Source organism: Mytilus edulis, chromosome 6 (assembly GCF_963676685.1).
Source record: "Mytilus edulis chromosome 6, xbMytEdul2.2, whole genome shotgun sequence".
Taxonomy (NCBI): Eukaryota; Metazoa; Mollusca; class Bivalvia; order Mytilida; family Mytilidae; genus Mytilus; species Mytilus edulis.
Window position 1 is genome coordinate 12,945,314 of NC_092349.1, and position 27,605 is coordinate 12,972,918.

At 31.9% G+C, this 27,605-nt stretch overlaps 2 protein-coding genes across 5 annotated transcripts; one reads left to right on the forward strand and one right to left on the reverse strand.

Moving 5' to 3' along the window:
* Positions 1–1,128: 1,128 nt before the first annotated feature.
* Positions 1,129–20,046, reverse strand: LOC139527156 (NIF3-like protein 1). Of its 2 annotated transcripts, none has more exons than XM_071322447.1 (7): positions 20,026–20,046; positions 13,814–13,976; positions 12,916–13,162; positions 12,315–12,465; positions 10,421–10,535; positions 8,756–8,882; positions 1,129–1,423 (listed from the first exon to the last, which is right to left on the reverse strand). In XM_071322447.1, the coding sequence occupies exons 2-7, from the start codon at positions 13,964–13,966 to the stop codon at positions 1,155–1,157; spliced, it is 1,062 nt and encodes a 353-aa protein (XP_071178548.1). In that variant the 5' UTR covers positions 13,967–13,976; positions 20,026–20,046; the 3' UTR covers positions 1,129–1,154. The 2 variants fall into 2 exon arrangements, with proteins under 2 accessions (XP_071178548.1, XP_071178547.1); XM_071322446.1 differs by lacking the exon at positions 20,026–20,046 and adding an exon at positions 18,575–18,765.
* Positions 19,856–26,903, forward strand: LOC139527157 (NAD-dependent protein lipoamidase sirtuin-4, mitochondrial-like). 3 transcript variants are annotated; one of them, XM_071322451.1, is made up of 5 exons: positions 19,905–20,054; positions 20,116–20,185; positions 23,634–24,600; positions 25,680–25,823; positions 26,700–26,903. In XM_071322451.1, the coding sequence occupies exons 3-5, from the start codon at positions 23,959–23,961 to the stop codon at positions 26,841–26,843; spliced, it is 930 nt and encodes a 309-aa protein (XP_071178552.1). In that variant the 5' UTR covers positions 19,905–20,054; positions 20,116–20,185; positions 23,634–23,958; the 3' UTR covers positions 26,844–26,903. The 3 variants fall into 3 exon arrangements, with proteins under 3 accessions (XP_071178551.1, XP_071178550.1, XP_071178552.1); XM_071322450.1 differs by lacking the exon at positions 20,116–20,185 and having other exon boundaries at positions 19,856–19,927; XM_071322449.1 differs by lacking the exon at positions 20,116–20,185 and having other exon boundaries at positions 19,882–19,994.
* The last annotated feature ends 702 nt before the right edge of the window (positions 26,904–27,605 follow it).

Here is a 27,605-nt window from a genome sequence, read left to right on the forward strand (position 1 = left end):
CCAATGCCAGGCAGGCATGTACAACTTACAATCATTACATACACCAAATGTAATTGATATTTGTTTATAGTGCTGAGGAAAAAGATCAAACGAAAAAAACCTAACATTCTTTTATTTAAGGTGGTACCTAACACTAAAGGGAGATAACTCTGTAAAGTCAGCTAAACGTTTTAATTACGTTGTGTTGTAAAAGGAATATTAAGCTTCTCAATGATCAAAATTGATGTTTGTCAAACTGCTATATAACCAGTGCAATTTTTCTGACAAAACGGTTGGTTCAAAATTTTTTAAATTTTTATATTTTTGTTGAAGGGTCAAAGTAAATAATTTGAAATTTTTATATGAAAATTAAACGAGCCAGATTAATTTTAATGAAAGTGTTGGGTACCACCTTAATGAACCTTGAACTATAGCTGATTAGGTCAAAAGTATGTTTACATAAACTAGAGGCTCTTATTTATTGATAGATTGGTGTTTAAAACAATTTTCAGCACTATTGTGGTAATTCATGGCAGTTAGCTTTGATGTGTGGAGGAACATGGAGTGCCTTAAGAAAACCACTGATAGAGCTCAGGATTCTGACCATTTTTATCCCTTTCAGATTGTTTCTATTTTAAAATACATGTAGGGGTTTTCAAAATAATAAACAAAAAACTTGCGTTTTACCCCTATCTACTATTTTAAAACCATGTCCACCATCTTGGTTGAAAAGGAAGGTCGTCCAATAACTTTTTTTCAACCTAATGGCGATGTTTGATAACAGAAGTTTTAGAGCAGAAAATTTTTGCAAAAGTAAATACCAGCATATTCAGTTTTCTAGAATCATGCCCACTGTTTGTATAATTTCAAAGGTTTAAGTGGTTTCTGAATTGACTTTTTTTTTTAAATTTCAAAGAATGAATATATTATTTGATTCAATTTTTTGGGTCCAAATGCTTATATGGGATTTATCTTCAACAGGAATGCTAAAAACACAAAACTTTGGAAACCAAGAATGCATGAGCTTAAAAACACTTAAAGGAATATAAACAAACAGGGACATACACATAGAAGCCATATTCATCTAAAAAGGGAAAAAAGGGAAAAAAGGGAACTAAAAAATTCATACTTGATCTTATATACAAAGCATACATTAAGTAATAATTTATTGTAAATCAAACAATTTCTAATGGATCTTTGTCAACAGCAGATACAAATATGTCTACTCCAGGAAGCTGGGGTTCTAGACTCATTTTCAAATGTTTTAAAAATCCTCGTTCAGAGTTGCTATGGTCACACAATATCACATTTGACCCACTGTATACAGCATGGAGTACGTCGTGATGGGACATTTCACCTGTCAAATATAATGATGCACGTACATCTTTTAACAAGCTTCCTCCTGACCCTCCACAAACTGCCACAGTCTCTAAAGTGTTTGAATCTGCAATCAAAAATAAATTGGAAATCAGTTCTTTATTTTGCACGGATAAAATGTGATATTATACATGTATATTATGTTATTTTCATTTGAAAAACTTTCCAAATGGAAAATACAAAATGTTCTTTACTCAAATCAAACTCTCATTTTGAGGCAGTTTCAGATGTATATATTTACAGATCTATTAGAATGCAGAATAAAAATTCTGTAATAAAATAGAAATTACATCATTGTCACAAAAAATGTAAAAATTGGTCACAATGAAATATTTTTGATATAAAACTGTACAAATTTGTGTTGAAGGGTATATAATATCAGAATCTATGTCAATAGAAGTAACTTGTGAAAAGAACAAAAACTATTGTATTTCACAAACTTTAAGCAAGTAGTTATATAAAAAAGAAGATGTGGTATGATTGCCAATGAGACAACTGTCCACAAGAGACCAAAATGACACAGACATTAACAACTATAGGTCACCGTACGGCCTTCAACAATGAGCAAAGCCCATACCGTATAGTCAGCTATAAAAGGTTCCGATAAGACAATGTAAAACAATTCAAACGAGAAAACTAACAGTCTTATTTAATATATAAACCAGATGCTCCGCAGGGCGTAGCTTTATACGACCGCAGAGGTTGAACCCTGAACGGTTGGGGCAAGTATGGACACAACATTCAAGCTGGATTCAGCTCTAAATTTGGATTGTGATTAAATAGTTGACACAGCATAGGTTTCTGACACAGAATGAATGTGTTTTAATGAACTTAAAATTTTTGTTTTCTCTTAGAGCAATTCACTATGCTGTTGAATATTAATCCTCTCAAAAAAATGTTTGAAGAAATTTTCTTTTTTATTTATGAAATTTCAAATGAGAAAAATTGAACCCAATTTTTTTAATCACATCCCCCTTTCCCTTATTCCAAAACTAATCTCAATTAAAATTTCTAATGGAGTTTGCAACAATAACTACTCATTTAAACACATCATAAAATATTAAGATGTAAAAAAAACTGCTTGTTATCACTGAATGGTAAAGATTATTTTAATTTATCAGTTGGTAGTAAAAAGTGAATATACATTGTATATTGTATATAACAAAGATTTAAGTTGATTCTGGACAAAGAAAGATAACTCCAATTAAAAAAAAATCTTGCTATTGCACAATATTTTGCAATTAGATATTTCTTGCTTACTATTCTGGACAAAGACAGATAACTCTAATTAAAAAAAAAATTGCTATTTCACAATATTGTGCAATTAGATATTTCTTGCCATTGCGCAATACTGTGCAATTGAAAAGACTTGCTATTGCACAATACTTAATATAATAATTTTAGATCCTGATTTGGACCAACTTGAAAACTGGGCCCATAATAAAAAATCTAAGTACATTTTTGGATTCAGCATATCAAAGAACCCCAAGATTTCAATTTTTGTTAAAATCAGACTAAGTTTAATTTTGGACCCTTTGGACTTTAGTGTAGACCAATTTGAAAACAGGACCAAAAATGAAGAATCTACATACACAGTTAGATTTGGTATATCAAAGAACCCCATTTATTCAATTTTTGATGAAATCAAACAAAGTTTAATTTTGGACCCCGATTTGGACCAACTTGAAAACTGGGCCAATATTAAATCAAGAATCTAAGTACATTTTTAGATTCAGCATATCAAAGAACCAAACTGATTCATTTTTTGTCAAAATCAAACTAAGTTTAATTTTGGACCCTTTGGACCTTAATGTAGACCAATTTGAAAACGGGACCAAAAGTTAAGAATCTACATACACAGTCATGACAGTTAGATTCGGCATATCAAAGAACCCCAATTATTCAATTTTGATGAAATCAAACAAAGTTTAATTTTGGACCCTTTGGCCCCCTTATTCTGTTGGGACCTGAAAACTCCCAAAATCAATACCAACCTTCCTTTTATGGTCATAAACCTTGTGTTTAAATTTCATAGATTTCTATTTACTTAAACTAAAGTTATTGTGCGAAAACCAAGAATAATGCTTATTTGGGCCCTTTTTTGGCCCCTAATTCCTAACCTGTTGAAACCAAAACTCCCAAAATCAATCCCAACCGTTCTTTTGTGGTCATAAACCTTGTGTCAAAATTTCATAGATTTCTATTAACTTAAACTAAAGTTATAGTGTGAAAACCAAGAAAATGCTTATTTGGGCCCTTTTTGGCCCCTAATTCCTAAAATGTTGGGACCAAAACTCCCAAAATCAATACCAACCTTCCTTTTGTGGTCATAAACCTTGTGTTAAAATTTCATAGATTTCCATTCACTTTTACTAAAGTTAGAGTGCGAAAACTAAAAGTATTCGGACGACGACGACAACGACGACGACGACGCCAACGTGATAGCAATATACGACGAAAAAATTTTCAAATTTTGCGATCGTATAAAAATTGAACGAAAAACAAATATGTAACACATAAACAAACGACAACCACTGAACTACAGGCTCCTGACTTGGGACAGGTACATACATAAATAATGTGGCGGGATTAAACATGTTAGCGCGATCCCAACCCTCCCCCTAACCTGGGACAGTGGTATAACAGTACAACATATGAACGAACTATAAAAATCAGTTGAAAAAGGCTCAACTCATTAGATGGACAAAAATACAAGTGGACATGGCCGGGTACTTATACATCCCGATTCCAGACACAAAAAGACACAATGAACAGATCTGAGAGTACTGGCAGTTATCTGAGGACCATTATCTGACAGCTAGTTCAAAGCCACTAACCAAATAATAAAAAAATCATGCATCTAAGACTAAACTATCAATCCTAACACATCCAACATCCAATGGATTTAGTGTAAAGACGTCATAAACAGTCAGAGAAAAACATGACCTTGTGCATGCCAAGTTACAGGTGTCAACAGATTGTAGATCCATGAATGTGTATATGTATATAACATACTAGTAATATTTAGTTACCTTTTAATTTACTGATAACAAAATCAATATTTAAACCAATAAAAACAATATTCAATGATCTTATTACAGTGTTGAATAGGTAACCTTTTGGAATAAGTTTATTTAAAGGAGCGACAAGTTTACATGGATCATTTCTAAATTTCCATGCACGGTTAACAAAATTTCCGTAAAAATGAGGATGTGCTATCCCGTTTGAAATAAGTTTTCTACAGGTACAACCAAACTTCAAAGTGTTTTGTCAAAATTTCTATATCTAGATATCATTGGCACAATTTACAGTTACTGTTATCGTCATCAATGATTATTAAAAATGGGGATCATTAAAACTAAGTTTATATTCCATTAGTAATACAGACAAGCATTCTGAGAGTATTGCATGGCAATACATAGTCACCTACCGGGGAAAAATTACATTATACTGGAACAAAATGCTAACTTGTTCTATAACTTGTCATGGTGTAAACAAAAAGTAAATATCAAGTCATTTTATTTAAGCATGACTAAAAACAGTGTGAATAACTGATTATATGAGTGAATTTTTCAAGTCCAAGGACCATAACATGCAGAAAATTATCAGACCAAAACAAAAATTTGAACTTGATCTGGAACTTGTCATAAGACATATAAAAGACATAATAAAGACAAAGCTTTATTAAGAGTCGGTATAAGAAAGCAATTACAAACATAAGCTCTGAAGAGCTTTTAAAAATGTCATAATAAAACTATATATCAATTATCAATCAATATCACTTAATAATATTTTTTTTATATATATAGCATTCAGAAAATTAGTTAATACAAAATAACAAACACACAAACTGGCACAAATGTTTCAAACAATTTACTAAAGAATTTCTTTAAAAAAATGAGTTATCTCTCTTTGTATAGAAAAATGGTTTAACATAGTACTCTAACATTAGATATGGATTTTTTTTATGGACCATAATTCTGGTCTTATCAGAATGGAACAAAATACAAACTTGATCTATAACTTGTTATGATAAAACCATATAACAAATATCAAATCAATATCTTTAAGAACAAAGAAAAAAAGTGTGGAAAGCTAATTTGCCTGACTGACGGATGGACATACAAACAGACGGACTAAGTGCAAACCTTAAGTCCCCTTCAACTTCGTCGGTAGGGGACTAATTAGCTATATTGGCAAAAACAATTTTACAAAATTTGTTAGTGAGATATGTTTTCAAACAAAATCATAGTAACTTTCAACTTAAAGATGGGCTTATACCAGTTTTTAAGTTTGAAATTTGATTCTGAAAATTTTTTACATGAAAGTAATAAGGCCAGGATTTTTTAATTTGTTGGTTTACGGATCCGCCTACCCGATTTTGCCGATTTCCAGAATAAAAATAAAATTGACTTTTTGTGCTTTTTTATTCCCGCCAACCCTAACAAATGCATTATCCCTGAAAAAATAATTAAAATATCCTTTGTTATGAAATGAAATGCAATAATCACTATAAAAATTGATAACACTTTCTGATGTGAAAAAATAAAACTTCCAGTTTACATTTCTAAAAATAGACAAATCAATTATAACTGACCTTGAAATGTCCTTTGAGCAAATAATTTTGCGGAACTAAAACCTGTGTTTAAAAACCAATTACACAATAAGTTCGTTTCCCTTATTTTTCATCAGTCCGTAAGATGCATCATCTCATATAAATAGACTTGTCCAAATGTGGACAGGTGGAAGACATCAAGTTAAAGTACTGAATATTAACAAATCATTTGGAATTTTCTTGTTTCATAGATAATAAAAAAAATATTGTCATTTGGATAAACTAGAGGCTCTAAAGAGCCTGTGTCGCTCACCTTGGTTTATGTGAATATTAAACAATGGACACAGATGGATTCATGATAAAATTGTGTTTTGGTGATGGTGACGTGTTTGTAGATCTTACTTTACTAAACATTCTTGCTGCTTACAATTATCTCTATCTATAACAGTACTTTCTGTGGAAAATGTTATTGAAAATCTTCAAATTTTAAGAAAATTGTTAACTAGAGGCTCTAAAGAGCCTGTGTCACTCACCTTGGTCTATGTGCATATTAAACAAAGGACACAAATGGATTCATGACAAAATTGTATTTTGGTGATGGTGATGTGTTTGAAGTTCTTACTTTACTGAACGTTCTTGCTTCTTACAATTATATCTATAATGAACTTTGCCCATTAGTAACAGAGAAAAATATTTGGTAAAAATTTACATAAATTTACCAAATTAATGAAAATTGTTAAAAATTGACTATAAAGGGCAATAACTCCTTAAGGGGTCAATTGACCATTTAGGTCATGTTGACTTATTTGTGGATCTTACTTTGATGAACATTATCGCTGCTTACAGTTTATCGCTATCTATAATAGTATTCAAGATAATAACCAAAAACAGCAAAATTTCTTTAAAAATTACCAATTGGAGGGCAGCAACCCACCATCCGGTTGTCCAATTCATTTGAATATTTCAGGGCAGATATATATTGACTTGATTAACAATTTAACTCCTTGTCAGATTTGCTCTAAATGATTTGGTTTCAGAGTTATAAGCAAAAAACTACATTTTACCCCTATGTTCTATTTTTAGCCGTGGTGGCCATCTTGGCTGGATGGCCAGGTCATCAGACACATTTTTCCAACAAGGTATCTCAAAGATAATTGTGGCCAAGTTTGAATTAATTTGGCCCCGTAGTTTCAGAGGAGAAGATTTTTGTAAAAGATAACTAAGATTTACGAAAAATGGTTAAAAATTGACTATAAAGGGCAATAACTCCTAAAGGGGTCAACTGACCATTTCGGTCATGTTGACTTATTTGTAAATCTTACTTTAATGAACATTATTGCTGTTTACAGTTTATCTCTATCTATAATAATATTCAAGATTATAACCAAAAACGGCAAAATTTCCTCAAAATTACCAATTCAGGGGCAGCAACCCAACAACGGAATGTCCGATTCATCTGAAAATTTCAGGGCAGGTAGATCTTGACCTGATGAACAAATTTACAACTGTCAGATTTGCTCTAAATGCTTTGGTTTTTGAGTAATGAGCCAAAAACTGCATTTTACCCCTATGTTCTATTTTTAGCCATGGCAGCCATCTTGGTTGTTTGGGCTGCGCACCAGACACATTTTTTAAACAACATACCCTAATGATGATTATTGCCAAGTTTGGTTAAATTTGGCCCAGTAGTTTCAGAGGAGAAGATTTTTCTAAAAGATTACTAAGATTTACGAAAAATGGTTAAAAATTGACTATAAAGGGCAATAACTCCTAAAGTGGTCAACTGACCATTTTGGTCATGTTGACTTATTTGTAGATCCTACTTTGCTGAACATTATTGCTGTTTACAGTTTATCTCTATCTATAATAATATTCAAGATAATAACCAAAAACAGCAAAATTTCCTTAAAATTACCATTTCAGGGGCAGCAACCCAACAACGAAATGTCCGATTCATCTGAAAATTTCAGGGCAGATAGATCTTGACCTGATGAACGATATTACCTCATGTCAGATTTGCTCTAAATGCTTTGGTTTTTGAGTTATAAGCCAAAAACTGCATTTTACCCCTATGTTCTATTTTTAGCCATGGTGGCCATCTTGGTTGGTTGGGCGGGGCACCGGACACATTTTTTAAACTAGATACCCCAATGATGATTGTAGCCAAGTTTGGTTAAACTTGGCCCAGTAGTTTCAGAGGAGAAGATTTTTGTAAAAGTTAATGAAGGACGACGACGACGCCGGACGCCGGACGCCAAGTGATGAGAAAAGCTCACTTGGCCTTTCGGCCAGGTGAGCTAAAAACGTGAATGCATGACAACAGATTCACCCGACATTCTCGTTTTTCAAGTGGACGAGTCTAATACGTTTTTAACACTTGTTCATACAACTTCTTTACATTTTTTTTCTTTATCAGTTTCCTTGCTTGAAGATAATTATTCAACAAGTTTTCTGAAATTGATTCAGGGCTAAGCTAATCTGTTTTTCTTAATTGTGTAATGACGATTTAATTTCGTCTTTGTCCGTGCACCCCCTTTTTCCGGGAAATTATTAGACAATGTCATGGGATGTTTATGACAGCTGAGCAATAATATTTCATCGAACTAAAATTTAAGGAATGATGACAAAATAGCATAATAAACATAATGCTAGCAAGGTGAAAAATATATTTATTTTGCATATTTTTCTGTCTAAAAAGATATTTTTTAAAAATTTTTTTCCCGACTGACCAACCCGACTTTTTCATGGGGAAAATCTGTAAACCAACAAATTCAAAAACCGTGGCCTAAAGTGTATAGACCAATGTTTTATTGATGAAGTTTGTATCAGTCAGCTATATCATACCTGGAGATTTAGCTATCCTTATAGAATCTAGTTGTAGATGTGACTTGACTTTCTGTATTGCTTCATCTACTGTTAATTTGTTCTTTAGTTTCCCTATTCTTCCCATACCATAACCAGGTTTAGGTACCTGTGATAATTTACAATCAAAAGAATAATGTGTATTGTTTCCAATATCAATATCACTGACATTGAAGTATTATATAATATTTATTATGTTGACTCAAGAAGCCTTGTGAATCTTTATTTCTAATAAATGGAATCAACCTTTTATAATATTGCTTAGGAAGCTTTGTTCACTACAGCCGTAGTTGTCATACTATCAAAATAACTTCCCTCATGTTCAGTGATTCACTTTCAAGCCCAGCGGTTGCTTCTGATGTGAGGTTATTATTCTTATATGATTTGCATATTAGGGAATACGTTGATATGATTGGTCTAGAAGACTTCTGGTAGTTGATCTTGACGTTGGTTATTTTTTTTCGATAGAGGACGTTGACCGAACTTCTTTTCGTAACCTATGTAAACAAGATGGCCACGATAATGACACCGATGTAAACAAAATTCATTTTCACTGCACGTTAATCGGTAAATAAAATAATACACAAAAACATTTGTTTGAATGATAATAAGAATTTTTTGCAGTTTACTTTTTATCAGATAGCAAATCTCATTGAGTACACATGTTTGTGTTAACAAACAAACATATGCATGCGCCAGGTTTATTCGATGACATAAATATACAATGTACGTGTTATAGAGGTAATAAGTGTGGAAAAATATATTCCATATCTCCAAATTTAAAGAGTTATAAGGGTTAAACGCCTTTTTAAAGGAATTTAGAGGTGTATAAACTGGACCAAGTCACTCACAAACATATCGTAAAAGTCCGATTTATTTGTTTGTGAGTGAATTGGTCGAGTTTACACACCAATATATTCCTTTAAAAAGGCGTTTAATCCTATAATAACTCAAATTTATTTATCTGTCAAATAGTTTGGATTTTGTTTTGTCCTTAATGGTTAGATCTTTCACTTTGTGCTTTTGTTAGTTTTATAACTTTTTTTGAAGCCAGCATCACTGATGGGTCTTTTGTATTTAAAAAACATGTCTGGCATACAAATTCATAATCCTGGAGTCTTTAATAAGTTTTTTTAATGATTAACTACTACATGAGGGTAGGAATGCCCTTTACCGTCAGGCGTCAATCAGTCATTTTCAGCTCCTGTTAGCATCAAATAAGTTAAACTTTTACTGTGATTCCTCAAAATATCCTAATTGTGATTTGAAAGATTCTCAAATAATTAATGTTATCGTCAAAATCAGTTAATTTTTTTTATCATCTAAAAGTAACAATGAGTAAGTGTACATTTTATCATTATGTACCAAAAATTACCTTAACTTCATTTGGCAAGAATTTTTATCATTATTTATCATAAAGGTACCCTCATTAGGACCCTCCTACATATTAAATATAACTGAAATATTTCTGTGTGAATCATCCACAAAAGTACCACATTTAGAGTAAACCTTCAACACCAAAAGTAATCAAAAACTAATCTTACATGTGTTTGCAGAACTTTGCAATTTCACCCTGAAAAATTTCAAGCAATTCAAAGGTTTGATATGAACTGACCTTTGACATCTATTTAACCTCTATGAACTGACCTTTGACATCTGTTTAACCTCTATGAACTGTGCTGTATACTTGTTCATTACATTAACCACTTTACTAACATTGTTACTTGAACAACCAACTGTTACCATTAGGTCATCTGTTTCACTGTAAAATTAATATAAAATTTCTGTAAAATCTGGTTTTCTGTGAAAGAATTTATAAGGCATTGATTCGATATAATTTGCAACATTCATAATAATAATTTGGGTTGATAAAACAAATTGCAATTTGGTCAGATATTTTAATTAACTGCAATAGGTGGAGAGCAACACATACAGTCATTTCAAGATAGTAGGTAACTAAAATGGTGGTATGTGACCATTACATGTATTAATAAACATAATATTACAACCACATTAATTTACATGTTTAAGGAGGCTCGAGGGTATAAAAATTTCAGAAAAAAATCAAACATTTGTTTTTCATTACAAATTTTATTTATTTCCTTTTGTAGTTGTTACTTTATCATATGGTACAAAAATCATTCAAAACAATCAATTCGTGTTGGCCCCAGAAGACTTTCAAAATTTAAACATCATTGAAAAAGTTCCAAATTATCTCCCTTTGGTGGAAAAATGCCATTTTTTGGCTCTAAAATTGAAATATCTTTTTCAACTCATCGGTGACCTATCTTTTTTAATATAATTTCCATATGAGCTGTACTTAAACTAAATTATTGTAAAATTTTAGCGATTTCTGTAATAAATTTCTTTTTTTTATTTCGATATTACCTTTATTTCTCCTATTACTTCAACAGAAAAAACCCACCTTTACAAAAATGTATGCTTCTTTTGAAGGCAGATTGTGAGCGCAAATGAACGGTTACCCCACTTTTTTATTTTATTTTTCTATTAACTATAAGATAAAGTTCATTTATAGAAAAATATAGAGAAATCCTATATAAATGATTTAGACCCGCGAACCCCCTTAAGTACAAAATTGATATTGTCAGATGAAAATACTTTATTCAACAGTTGGTAGCAAAAGTACAGGACCATTCAAAGTCTGTATGAAAGTCATTTTCCGTCTTAGTATGGGTATCAATAATAGATCAGGAATGGTTTGTCTTAACAGATATCAAGTATAGAGAAAAACTCATTTATTTAATCATTTGAATGATATTATGATGATCTTTTATTTTCAATTTCAATTACATGGGTCAAAAAAGTGGTTCAACAATAAATACTTCTTCCATGATTCCTATTAAAAAGTGTTTATTAGGACATGCTATACAGTACACTAGAATACAAAATAGAAAACAAAGTACATTCAAGCATCCACTTTAGATGAACTTTCAGAAGTTTTTTTGCAGCAATGGCTTATTGATTTGAAGGTCTCTCAAATTTTCTGACAGATCTGGTAAAAGTATAGACGATGTTATGATTGCAATGAGACAATTCTTACATAAAGGAAATAAAAAGTTTGGGTGGAATGGGAGATAACTCAGGTGGGATGGGAGATAACTCAAGACTTATAGCTCATAGACACACTTTGAATGAATAATAAACTATTTTTCTTAAAAAATCTTGTTTTTATACCACTTAACAATATAACTAAAGCATAATGTAGAACAATCTAGGGACACACCTCTGACAGGTCCCTGTGGCCAAAATATTTTACTTTTTTAAATTCAGTTGTTGAAAATTTTACTGCTGGTTCCATCCAACCTATTACTTTTCATTTATGCATAACACCTGTCTTCAATAAAAAAAAACTTCCACAGAAATGGGAGGTAACTTAAAATGAGGAATGTCAGATAATTCTTGCTGCAACTGAATGGTACAACACAACTTACGCAGAAAGGGGAGGTAACCTAATATGAGGAATGCCAGATAACTCTTCCTGTAACTGGTCACACTGAGTTTTTGGTACAACACAACTTACGCAGAAAGGGGAGGTAACCTAATATGAGGAATGCCAGATAACTCTTCCTGTAACTGGTCACACTGTGTTCTTGGTACACAACAACTTATACTATTTGACATGTTACTGTGAAGTTCCATTGCATTCTGTATAGGTCTGACATCAACAACATCTGAAATACACATAAATACAATAGATTTGTATTTTCCGAATGAAGACCTAGAACTGTCAACTAGACTTTGTGTGCACATAAAATTAAACAGGTTTAACCAACAAATATTTTTATATAGACGAAGTTTAGACTATCTGGACCATGTGTTATTAGTTCGACTTTGACTTTGTTTGTAAGGCTGTTTTTGAAAGTGTCAAACAGGAATATTTAATGATTTAATTTTTATTCATGTATTTAGCCTCTGATGGGTACCTCTTCCTCAAGTTATCTAACCTTGAAAAGTGATCATTTTAAATAATCTCTTATGCAACAGTGGATTCAACAAAACTAAAATTAATATTCTTGTGGGTCATACATGTACAAAAATAAAAACTTCCTATCTAGAAAAACTTTGCAATAATAACACGACAAACTTAAATTGACATCAATCATTTACATATCATACATTACCAAATGCTTTTATTAACCAATCATTTACTCCATCTTGTACACAATCGTAGCTTGTATGAGGGGAGAAAACTCCTATTCTATTTTCCAAACATGTTGTCACAATTCTCTCCTTCCATGATTTCTGAGTGACACATTTCATTCCAGAAAATATTGGTGGATGATATGAAATGATTAGATTGGTTCCCTTGGCAACAGCTTCCTCCATTACAGGAGGGGTTAAATCATTAGTCAGCATGATTTTCTTAACCTGGAAAATATAACAAATTAAACTGAAATAGTGACATTAAACATGTTAAAGAAAGAATTTCTTTTTAGGAAATCATGAGTACTTTAGAAGTAATCTTATACATGTATTAGTTGGATAGATTCTCCATTCAATGTATTTTATGGATATCTTTAATCAACATTGACTTCCTAAAGACAGCCATATTTTCACTTATTCATGTAAAATTAGGTTAACAGATGCATTTATATTCATTTGCATACATGTACAGCACTATCTCTATCTGACATATTTTGTGATTGTTGTGGTGTCTTTGCTTGTATGTTTATTTAACTTAACAATCATGTAAGGACAGCTGTATATTGGTCTTTTAAAAACACAATGGTTATTCTTTGTTTTCTATCAGTTGTTTTAGCATTAGGAATCAAAATGATGAAAAAAATCCTAATAGATCTGTAATTTTTTTTTATCTTGAAGGCCCTTTATTTGTGGTTTTAAATTACTCAAATTTATTTACACCATATACTTTTAAAAAGTGATCTTCACAATTTTCTATTTTCTAAATTCATGTTTGTACAAGGGCTAAGCTATAGTACAAAATCAATTTTATTAAAATATGTTCAATCTCTCATCTTTGTAAGATTTATTTGTAAATAAATATATATTAAGGTGTACTTGTAGTGGTGATGATGGCTCTATTAATAGTCCAACATTGTCCCATTTCTCTGCCAGTGAAGTTGGGGCAAACTGATTCAACTTTTTTACAACTTCTTTCAACTCCATTACTTTAACTGATCTAAGTGTCGAAAATAATCTGGTAGATAGCATTTAATTTAACCTGAAAAAGAACATCATAAAATTATTTTTGATAATAACTGTGAATAAACAAAGACTGGGAAAATTGAATAAATCAGTGAAGTGTTGGTCTATAAAATAATAATAAATCCAACTTAGTAGTTAAACTGCTATAGCGTTACCCTCCCATGCAAGGATTTGGGTCAACACAACATGCACAAGGAATGACATACATGAAACATGGTCAAAAATATCCAAAAAAGACAACCAACCCCAGGCAAACAACATTGTTACACATGCCATATGAAATAAATCAAATTACATAAAATTTAAACGTCACTTATCAATTTATCATTCTTTTCTAACATTCTATTCATTTTTTGACTTACACACTGAAATTAAGCTTTGTTAAAAAAAAATCCTTAAAAAATTGAAACATGTTAAACATGTTAAAGGTGATTGGAGATGAGTATTGATGTTAAATTGCAAGCGATTGTGTTTGAACAGTGGTGTGGTGATATGATTATGAATACCTACTTGCAATCATAGTGATACATACAATTTACTTTTACAAATTGTGACTTGAATGGAAAGTTGTCTCATTCAACTTATACCACATCTTCTTATCCATGTATCTATACACATGGAAAAAAGTATTGCAACACCAAATTGAAATTGAAATTAAAAAAACACTCTTTATTTTTTTGTGATATAATTTGGTAAAATAGAATTAGTTAAACATTATTTAAGTGTCACCTGAGTTTAATCAATAAATATCGACTCAATAAGTTCTTATCTGCACATGCAGCTACTGTACCCGTAAACAGCAAAACAGATGTTTTTATCCTCATTGTTTTCAACACTTTAAATAACCAAGTTTTTAAAGTTATGTGATTGACACCTTGTAATGGCTTCTCGACAACTCTTAACTGCAGCAAGATGTCAGATTATCAGCATGAGAGAAGCAGGAATGTCGTTGTAACAACTGCATGTATTGTTGGTCATCACCATTCCACTATAAGTATTTTTGAGAATAAAATCAGGCAATAAACGATGTTAAAGACCTTCCGAGATAAAGAAGACCCCCTATACCATTTGCTAGGGGAAATCAAGCATAATGAAGGTTGGTCAGAACCCCATTGCATACAAAACAATCCTAAAAAGAGAGCGGTGGGTATATAGGAGCTTTTTAACAAGAACTGTTCGAGATTGACTCATCTCTACTGGTTATCGTGCGATAAGACCATTTCGGAGACCTTTGCTTACAAACAGACACACAGTTTTCCGTATCCAATGTAGTGCAGAGCTCGCCAAAGTTAAAAATTAGCATCGTGAAGGAAGAGCCATTGTTCCAATACATTTAGAATCATCTTCCTTGGCCTGATCGTAGCCCGTATTTGAACCATATCGAGCATATACGGGACACTATTGGGCGGAAAGTGCGCGAAAGGACACCCCTGTTCAAAGACACCATGAAATAAACAATGCCCTTCATCAGAAAAGGTTGCTGCTACCTTAGCAACAAATTAGTCGATTTATGGCAGGAATCAGAAGACGTTATGATGCGGTTATCCGTTTGAATGGAGGCTGCGCACAAAGTACTAATTCTTTGGCGTATAACGATCACCCATGATGTGAACAGTCATCTAAAGATTAATTTTGAAATGTCTGACATTTTAAAGTTCGACTACAGTAAAAGTTGTGAAATACATTTTTGTGTACAAAAAACACTTCATTTTGTTATTAAAATTGTGGTTATAAAAATTAATTTTTTTTGTAACGTTTTTTGTTCGCTTAAATGCCAATGTTATCATAAACTATGTTTCAATAATATTATACAAATATTTTATTATATTTCATCCAAAAAAAGAGGCTGATTTTTCAAGTTTTAAAAAATCAAGGTGTTGCAATACTTTTTTCCATGTGTATATAAGTCAGTAAAAAGAGAAAAAAAGATTGTTTTTGATATCTAAATCTTTATTGGAATTTAGATGTGTTAATTTTCTATAGTATGATAGTCATGATAATGGTGAAATTCAAAGTGTGTTTATATGTTTCTTTTTTTTTTATCATGTTTTGTGAACATGATGAAAGAATGATGAAGTTGGACATGCTGGAAGGTCCAGACAAGAAATGTCATCATTCAACAAAATATAAAAGAAATAGGGAGATTGGAGTTTTTAATCAGTAGATCTGTCTGAAGTCGTTCTGGCACATCTGGCCTCAAAGTGAATCAAATGATAAAAAAAAAACGAATAATTTCTTAGTGCTCCACGAAACCTCTTTCTAAATTATTAACATCTATTTTATTAGCAATTTATTGTGAAACTCCCTATTCTATAGGTGGCGTGGATCAGATGTGGATACTTAAAATTCCAAAGATCTTTTACAAACAATCTAAGACTCTTTCATCTGTTCATCTTGCAATAGTATTAAAACATTTGACTTTTCTACACTTTACATAAGTATTCCCAATTCCAAATAAAGGACAAATTAAAAGAGTTGATATTGCTTTGTTTCATAAAAAAGAATGGCCAACATAGATACAAGTATCTTGTCTTATGGAGGAATAAATCCTACTTTGTAAAGGATCACTCTGATTCAAACAAAAATTTCTCTGAAACTGACATATCAAGATGCTTGATTTCTTGATTGACAACATATTTGTTACATTTGGAGGACCTGTTTTTCAACAGACTGTCTGCATTCCAATGGGAACCAATTGCGTCCCTCTTCTTGCCGACATGTTTCTTTTTTATTATGAGGCATACTTTATAAAGGAACTTCTTATAAAGAAAGATGAGAAGTTAGCAATATCCTTTAACTTTACATTTCTGCTATATCATGTATATAGATGATGTTCTCTCACTAAATGATTCAAAATTTGTTGACTATGTTGAAGGCATCTATCCCATTGAACTAGAGATTAAAGGATACAACAGATACAGTTAAGTCGGCCCCATGTCTTGACATACATCTAGAAATTGACAATGAGGGTCAGTTGAAACAAAACTATACAACAAAAGAATTGATTTCAGCTTCCCAATTCAGTGAACTTTCCATTTCTTAATAGCAACATTCCAGCAGTGCCTGCATACAGAGGATATAACTCCCAATTGATACGGTATTTCCCAGCTTGTGTTTCCTATCATGAATACCTTGTTAGAGTGTTGCTGCTCACAGGGAAGCTATTAAACCAAGAGTTCCAAACAGTGAAGTTGAAATCATCCCTTTGTAAATTTTACAGACACCATCACAAGTTGGTTGACTGTTATGGAATAACTGTTTCACAGATGATATCAAATATGTTCCTTGCATTGTAACTGCAATCCCTTTCCCTTTTCATGAATGTGACCTACTGAAATAGACTATTTACCTTGAGTAAATAATAACATGAGCAACACGATGGATGCCACATGTGGAGCATGATCTGCGTACCCTTCCAGAGCACCTGAGATCAACCCCAGTTTTTTGGTGGGGTTCCTGTTGCTTAGTCTTTAGTTTTCAGTGTTGTGTCATGTGTTCTATCATTTGTCTGTTTTTTTTCATTTTTAGCCATGGCGTTGTCAGTTTATTTTAGATCTATAAGTTTGACTGTCCCTCTGGTATCTTTCGCCCCTCTTTTATATCAACATTCAATGGATGATTAGGTGACATATTTGATAAATATATAAGACAATATACATGTACATCATTTGTACATTATTCATTATTAAATAATGGGGCCGGATTAATGTGCATGATGTGGGCCTGATGGACATGGGCCGGATCGATCGACTATTGGCAGAATAGGTTTGGGGCTGGAACGACTGGATGCCATAATAACAAATGATTTATTTAGACTAGGTCCAAATGACTTAAAATATTGGGTTGGCTCGACTTTAATAGGTCGGAACAAATTATGCCTGATAACCTTTGGGTTGTATCTACATGAAAGCTTAGAAACTGCTATTGAAAGTACTAATAGTCCTTGAGATTATGTTCTATAACATACAAAAAAAATGTATAGAGTGGGGCGCACATATTTGCCGGGGACACATTTTCGCCATTTTATGATTTTTAGGTGTAAAAACTTCAAATGATAGCTGAAATGGAAAAAATGTACCGGCAAATTAGATTTTTATAACAAATATGATTATTTTTTAAAATACGACGAAATTGCGGCACTTACTGCAAAGGACCAAAAACCGGACAACAATTTGCGGCCAATTTCCTGAATGAAAAACACAATTTCCAAGAAGTATTTCTTGGTAATTCTTTGACTGATTGCCCTAAATTTCAGTTCTGTACACCTTTGAAAAATGTCTGCTATTCATCTATAATGAAATTGATTTGAAAAATATTGTTTAAAGCTTCAGTTTTTTTGGTTTAAATAGATGTATAAAAACGGCGAATATGTGTCCATCATAGACAAAACATCAGGCAATTTCAAACACCCTTTAATCAAACTTTTCAGATGATTATTTTCAAACAAACACGTTTTCAAGCTTAAGAATATTTTGCATTTGAATTTATCTTCATATAAAAATATCAGTATATTTCAAAAACATATATATAGACCTGAAAATAAACTGTAGAAATCATAGAAAGATATGGCGAAAATGAGCACCCCACTCTAAACGTTTTACATGGGTCATGAACCTCATTGATCAGAGCCTCATCAATATTGCTCATATTGCCTCTGGCATGTCTGCTATGATTTAACTTTTCATTGTCAAAACTATTGCATAAGTATTTTTGGATGAATAGTAAGACGAAAAATGCCCCTTCAAAGCAGTCTGAAAAGTCAATGATGCTAGTAGACATTAATTGGGGATTATTCTGCCACCACATACATACCGGAAATTATAAAACGGTCTCACTAATTAGCGACAACAAGAATTTTAGCGACAACAAGCGTCAACAAGCGACAAGAAGCGACAACAAGTATTATTTTAGCGACAACAAGCGACAAGAAACTATTTAGCGACAAGAAAACATATTTTTTTAATTAAAATTAATTATTGCAATAAATATTAAAAGAATATGCAAAAGAAAATAATTTTAGCGACAAGAAAGTTATAATTGATAGAAAAAAATGAAACATTATTTACATAATATTTTATCATCTAACAGCCAGTATTACGTTTAATTATTGTGTTAACTGTTATGAGAACACTTTTCCTTGTGTTTTAGAACATATTATTTATCTTATAATTTGTTTTTTTTTAAAACTCTTTTCGTGCAATATATATATTAAGCTCGCAAAATGAATTATTTTTGCATCATTGTCCTGAATATATTGACACAAATTGTGAAATACAAAGAACTGAAATCAAACAAGAGGAAAAGAAAATTGAAATGTGAATGTTTTCATCTTTTTATTTGCTTATTGTCTCATTAAACGATATGTATCATGTTTATGCATATTGATTGAAGATGAAAGGAAATTAATGACAATCTTGAGTTTTCAACAGGTGTTCACTATTTCTTCCTCACAAATGTTTCCTTTCTTCGTCTATCTATATAATAAAACATTTTAATTAGACATATCTGCTCGTATATTTAAAAAAAAACATTAAATACAAATTTCTTTATATCTAATAAAAAAAATATGTTTTCTTGTCGCTTGTTGTCGCTAAAATAATTCTTGTTGTCACTTGTTGTCGCTTGTTGACGCTTGTTGTCGCTTCTTGACGCTTGTTGTCGCTAATTAGTGAGACCCTTATAAAAGGGTTATAATTCATGCAGATTCGGAAACGGATAGCAAAACTCGGTTTTCATCCGTTTTAAAACTTTTATAAATACCCTTTTAATGAAAAAAAATAAATTAAAGTATTTTTTTTCGTGTTGATTTTTAAATGTCCTTCTTATTATTTATGACTTTACTGGACGTTTCAGCAAAAAGATTGTGTTTTGTCGTATTCGAGAGTCCATGTACGTTTCGGAGTTTAAGACAGCGAAATACATTTCCGTTTATTATTGCGTAATCACAAATATTGCAAAATTTCTTAGGTGAAGCTTTGATCGATTGTTACAATTTTAAGCAACACTATCAGACACACACAGAAAACCATCCTAGGTCAAAATCGCCCTACTATCAAATCGCTCACACTTAATCGCCCCACTTTGCCACCAACTCGCCCCACTATCTGAAAAGTCGCCCCACTTTCGTTTACCAACTCGCCCCACTATCTGAAAAGTCGCCCCACTTTCGTTTACCAACTCGCCCAACTTATGAAAAAGGGAAGAATCCTATTGAAAAAAGATTGGGTACTTACTCCATTTACAAAAAGGGTAAAAATCCCTCAGAAATAAAGTCTGTCAACTTGTGAAAAATAGATATCCTGATGAATTTTAATAGTAACGTCAAACTACAAAAAAGATGTAGTTGTTGATCATGTTGATTATCAGATAAATCATAGCATAACAATATACTGTATATGGGAACAAAAGCAATTTCAACAGCTGGATAGTATTTATGTGTGAAATGTTATCTGTCTCATTAAATCATGTTGCAAGTCATCTTTTTATATAAATGAATATATTAAAAATAAGATTCAACATGTTCAAGGAAAAATTTCACCAAGAACATGAAATAGATTCAGGAATATATTACAATAATTTAATTTTGGATGTAACACGTCTTCTGATTGGCTGACGTTATTTTGTTATGAGCCCATAGACATAATTTAGTCATGTAACCGTGACGTCATCAACGTTTTTTCATTGTTTTCTACGGTTTAAAATGGAATTTAGAATTAAATTATAAGAAATGACTAATATTTTTTCTGTTTATTTGAAATAACAAAAAAAATGTGGTGCAAACTGTTAAATAACCCGCCACGCGCGTTATTCAGTGTGCACCAAATTTTTTATGTTATTTCTTCATAGACAGAAAAAATATTACAGTCATTCCTTAATTAATATCTTTAAAATATAAATTGATATCTTTAAAATATAAATTGCTCATAATTACCTCCCTTTGATTGATGAATTATGCAAATTTGTTCTACCTTTGTGAAACATTTATAATTATGGTCAGGTATATATATTGATTGCGAGTAACTTGCATAGTAGTTAATGGGATTCTATTTCACAAGGTTCTGTGAAATATGGTACGGCAAATTTATACCGGTACATACTATCCACATAACACAGATAGATTTTCACTTCTCTGGAAAAAAATTACCTGTGAAATACCATGTCTGGAAAAAAAATTACTGTGACAAATTATCCCAAGGATAAAATATCACAGAGGAAGAAATAAACCGTTACACACACATGGCAATGCTTGATGCAAGAGATGTAATCCCCTTGTATATCTATGTTGATGGAGTATGTTCCTGTCCCACTCATAAACAAAATCAATACCTATGAAAACCTAAGATGAACATTGTTAACTATCCCATTTAACATGTTTAAAGTCCATCATAACAAATGGACAAATATGGCCATATTTTCACTTCTAAAACTACTGTCATGACTGTGTCCATACTTACCTGTGAAGTTTGAAAAGGTTTAAGGCCTGGCATCCACTAGATATATGAAAGTTAAATGCTTTTTGTGCTCCAAAAAGATAAAATTGTTTTTGGATTTTGATTTGCATTTTTTTCATTCCTGCAGACATGGCAGAAGATGTAAAAAACAAGACAAACCAGTTCTTACCTGAGAGGGAGCATAGAAGGAAAAAAAATGCCCAATAAAATTCAAAAAAGATTTCATCTTTCTGATATGCAAAATACATTTAACTTTTCTAGTGCATGCTAGGCGCTAAAACTTTTCAAACTGCACAGGTAAGTCTGCAAACAGAGTAATTTTTGAGTTAAAAAATCAGCCATATTTGTTGATCTGTTATGATGAACCTTAAATGGTTTTACACTAGTCATCTTCATGATCTTGGGGGCCCTTTATAACTTACTGTTCGGTGGGAGACAATGCTCTGTGTTTAAAACCATACTTAGACCAAGTTGGCAGGAGAAAACTAACAGCTGGGGCGATTTTTTGTCTTGCCTTGACGAAGTCAAAAAGCGAGACATAGGTATAAATTTATAATGTTTCCGTCGTCGGTGAGGGCATGAACAATGTATTAGTTTGTGATTAGGTCTAGTTTATGGTGAACCTCAAGTGATAGGTCAGTCATATTTGGTATGCAGTTGTATAAGCATTGGCACATCTCATTTCCATGGAGATTATTTGGCCCTGCCCACTCAGTCATGGTCTATTGACTTTGAAACTTTTGCTTATTTTACATGTATTAGTTTGTGATTATAGGTCAGTTTATGGGGAACCACAACTGGTAGGTCAATTTTATTTGGTATGCAGTTGTATAAGCATTGCTATATCTCATTTCCATGGAGATAATTTGGCTCTGCCCCCTTAGTCATTGTCTGTTGACTTAGAAATTTTTTCTAGGTTATCAATGTATAAGTTTGTGATTAGGTCAGTTCAACATGTTCAAGGGGAACCATTAGTGGTAGGCCAATGTTTATTTGTATTCAGTTGTTTAAGCATTGGCACATCTCATTTCCATGGAGAATATTTGGCCTCGCCCCTCAGTTACAGTCTAATGACTGAAACTTATCTTAGTTTACATGTATTAGTTTGTGATTAGATCAGTTTAAGATGAACTGCTAATTGCTTAGTCAGTGATATTTGGTATGCAAATTTATTGGCATCTGCAAATATTGTTTCCATGGAAATTATATAGCCCCACCCACTCTTCATGGTTATTGACTTTGAAACTTTTACATAGTTTACAAGTTAATGTTTGTATTTAGGTTTGGGAATGACTTATAATAAGTCAGTGATATTTGGTATGCAGTTGTATTAGCATTGGCACATCTCATTTACATGGGGATTGTTTAGCCATGTAACTCAGTCATGGTTCATTGACTTTGAATATTTGCATAACTTGTGTAAGATGTTAAAGTATTGCTATTTTGATTTCAACATTTGCATTATAATCAAAATTACAAAAAAAGGTGAGACATATCTCTGTGATAAGTTTATTTAAAAATGAGGCTAGTTGGTGAAAAAGTGGGGTGATGTAGTGTGGGGCAATTTGTCCTGCTTCCTCCCATGATATCATAGATTACTAATATGTTGAATTAGTGCTTTGTTAGTTATTATAAATTCTAATATGACATCCTTATTACGGTTTGTAAACAAAGCCATGTTCTAATGAGCACAAAATATGTTTGACTACATGCGCACGAACTTACTGTGTATACTAACGTTATTTCCATCGTTATCCTTTAAAATATATACATTTAAGCAGCTAGCATAAACTTTTATTATATATCTTTATAAAACAACATATATTTTCCCTGCTCGTAGTTTTTAAACTTATCAAATATGAAATGTAATGCACAGACTCCTCGGGGAGGAAACAGGAAAAGCCAAACATTTTTACGGTATTTTTGTACGCTTCCATCTATAAAAATACTGTATTTGTCCTATTAGAATCGAAATAATTCCTTCGTGTCACGATCTATGCTCATTTTAACATGGGTAGGCATTATATTTGACCACATTTTGCACCTCGCTAACGCTCAGTGTAAAATATCGACAAATATAATGCCTACCCATGTTAAAATGAGCATAGAGCATGACATGAAGGAATTATTTCTTAATAAACAGAAGGATCCCATGTTGTAAACCAAGATTTCTTATTTTAACATGTTTTACTAATCTTTTTGTTTAACTTTTCTTTTTTCAGTCAAACATAAGAAGATGTAAAAATACTTTTGGCAAACTTAGAAGTATAACATGCATAAGCCTGCAATAAGAATAACAAAGAGAAGATGAAGAACAAATACAGCTCAAGAGTCAAGTTATACACATGTTCAACTTTTTATTATACCCCTGGAGAATTTCTGGATCTGTAGAACAACATATTCATGATATTGGAATATTTACATACATGTAGAATATTATCACTTTCTTTTCATACATGTACAATGTGTGTGCAGATTCAAAGAGCTGTCATAGATTTAAATTCCAAATCTAGGGTTTAGCCCTCTATAAATGTTTAAAGTATAGACATGAATTCAATCAAAAAGTACAAGCCACTGGTAAAACACTTCCGTCTATTATCAGTATTAGGAACAGCTCACTCTTCACGTCCTCATTTTGTGCCACCACATTCACCTGCAAATGAAGACGACATAGATAAATTTAAGGAATTTATTCATAATTCTAAAAGACTGTTAGTTATAACAGGTGCTGGGATATCAACAGAAAGTGGTATTCCTGATTATAGATCTGAAGGTGTGGGACTATACGCCAGAAGCTCAAATAGACCAGTCCAGTATCAAGACTTTGTAAAGAAAGCAGATATACGGCAAAGATACTGGGCTAGAAATTTTGTAGGGTGGCCAATGTTTTCATCTGTATTGCCTAACAAGACACACAAGATTTTGAGTGATTGGGAAAGAGAGGATAGTCTTCATTGGTTGGTTACTCAAAACGTTGATGCTCTACATTACAAAGCAGGAAGTAAAAATCTGACAGAACTACATGGAAGTGCTCACAGAGTAGAATGTTTAGACTGTAAACAAATGATATCTAGACCAGAACTTCAGGATATGATAAAGGGAGATAATCCTATGTGGTATTCACAATCTGTAGACATGGCACCTGATGGAGATGTACAACTTAGTCAAGAACAGATAAATGGATTTAATGTAGGTACATCAGAATCTGTACATGTATTGGGTTTAGAACTGACCAGTGACACATTTGGGGAAGGAGAGGGGCATGGTTTTTATCTCTATAGATATGTACCTGTACTTGGTTATTGGTTTTAGACTACTGTGGATTCATTTATTTTCGTGGGTACCAATTTTCGTGGATTGAGGACAACTTACATGTTCGTGGATATTTGATTTCGTGGTTTTGCCGAAGTCTGCATACAAGCCATCAGAAAATTTGTCATTCGTTGAACATTTAATTTCGTGGTTCAACTGTTCCCACGAAATCCATGAAAATTGGTATCCAACGAATAATAATGAATCCACAGTATGTTTTTTATGGTATCACTGCATGTGCATTTCATTGTTATGATTGTGTCATTTCACTATATATTACCATGATCACAATTATGGGCCTCGGTGGCTAAATGGTCTAAGTAGTCAAACTTCAAATTCTATATCCATGATATCGACTAGCCTGTCAAACATTGAAGTTGTGAATATGAATCCTGCAAGGGATAGATGCAGTTTTAAACACCATTAAATCAATCTCATTATCATAATGCAATTTTTTGACACAAAAAAGATACAATGTCATGTCATGCATAATTCTTATATTTTAAGGGGGCCCACGGGTATAAATAAATAAAAAAAAAAACTTAATCATGTAAATTATAGAAATTACTCAAATTTTACAAAAGTACAGCTTATTTGAAAATAATTAAAAAAATATAGGTCACCGATGCATTTAAAAAGATATTTCAATTTTAATGCCCAAAAAAAATGGCATTTTTGCACCAAAAGGAGCTAATTTGGAGCTTTTTCAATGATATATACATTTTGAAGTCATCTGGGGCCACAATGAATTGTTTTTATTTGGATAATGTTTGTACCATATGATAAAGTAACAACAAATAAAGTAATAAATAAAATGTGTAAGGAAAAAAAAAATGATTAATTTTTTTCTGAAATTTTTGTACCCTCGCGTCCAAGAAATGATTTTTTTAAAATATGCAGAAATTGTAAGAAAGAAAAACCTCCATACTCTCTATTTTATATTTAACTTATTTCAGGTTCCATCTTGTCAGAAGTGTGGTGGAGTATTAAAACCAGAGATTGTATTCTTTGGAGACAATGTACCAAGGCCTAGAGTAGATTTTGTATTTGATAAGGTCAAAGAGTCAGATAGCCTTCTTGTTCTTGGATCATCACTGGAGGTAAGAAATTTGGTGTCTTGGGGTATAATTAAGGGTGCACAGTAATTTATAAAGGGAAAGCAACATATATAATATGTAACATGTATAACAAACACAATGAAACATGTGCATTTTGTCAGGATTTTGATTTTCTTCAAATTTTCAAAAATGATATGACAGGTTGTTGAACTTAACAATTCAAGTTTGAGTTTGGTCAAGGTTAACAACATGATGACTAGGTATAATTTATGGCCTTGTGGATAGAGATAATTTCATAATAAGTATACTCATTATCTATTTTGTAGTGTTTGCTTTTGTTATATGGAATTGCCAATTTTCATACACATGTACTAGGAAAAGATAAAAAAATAAATACATTGAAAAGGTATTATAAACAATAAAAAATCATAGCATCATATAACTATTGCAAATGTATGGGAAAATGATATATATACATGTATACATGATGTACCTGAGAAGTGGTGTCTAATCATGCTTAATATTATACTGGAAATTACAATATTGTACCTTAAACATGTTTTATATACATGATATATGTGCTTACTGTAAATTCTGATAATATATTATTGTTAAAAACATGAAATACAGGACAGGTTATACTCGCAATAATTTAAACTTGTATTTTTTATATGTATTAAATAGTATTTTTCTCAATAATCATGATAATGCAAACATTTTCCATTTTCCGTTTTATTAATATCGTATTGTAGTCAAAAATGACAAAATTACAATAAAAATGCACTCAAAAATTTCTGAATTTACAGTATATATGCTATGTATATTTATACCAGAGTTGGTAGATAAATTTGTTTCCTAAAATATTTATCTTTCTTCTGTCAGTGTTATATTTCAATGACTTTCTTTTCTGTTTTAAAGGTTTACTCAGGATACAGATTTGTAAATGCTGCTCACGAACAGAAGAAACCCATAGCCATTGTTAGTATAGGACCAACAAGGGCAGATAAACTGGCTGACATTAAAATAAACACTAAATGTAGTGAAATTTTGGACCATATATGACAGAATTATATATAGAGATGATAGATGTGATATATTTTTTTATTAAATTATTTTATTAGACATTGGTATTGGTAGTTAGCATGACTATCATGCAGACAGTGATAATTTATATAATTGAAGATGTAAATAATATTAACACTGAAATTGTCAGATTTAAATTTTCTTTTCAAGTTCTCATAATTTCCTAGCTCGTACATGTCTTAAGCTTCTATAAACATTCACTGTCATGTTTTTATAAGTAATAATTTTTTTAAGCAACCCTTGAAAATCTCAACTTAGAGGGATTAAAACATGCCTTAAACATTTTTATACGACCGCAAAAATTTTAATTTTTCGTCGTATATTGCTATCACGTTGGCGTTGTCGTCTGCGTCGTCGTCGTCTTCGTCCGAATACTTTTAGTTTTCGCACTCTAACTTTAGTAAAAGTGAATAGAAATGTATGAAATTTTAACACAAGGTTTATGACCACAAAAAGGAAGGTTGGAATTGATTTTGGGAGTTTTGATCCCAACATTTTAGGAATTAGGGGTCAAAAAGGGCCCAATTAAGCATTTTCTTGGTTTTCGAACAATAACTTAAGTTTAAGTAAATAGAAATCTATGAAATTTTGACACAAGGTTTATGACCACAAAAGGAAGGTTGGGATTGATTTTGGGAGTTTTGGTTCTAACAGTTTAGGAATTAGGGGCCAAAAAAGGGCCCAAATAAGCATTATTCTTGGTTTTCGCACAATAACTTTAGTTTAAGTAAATAGAAATCA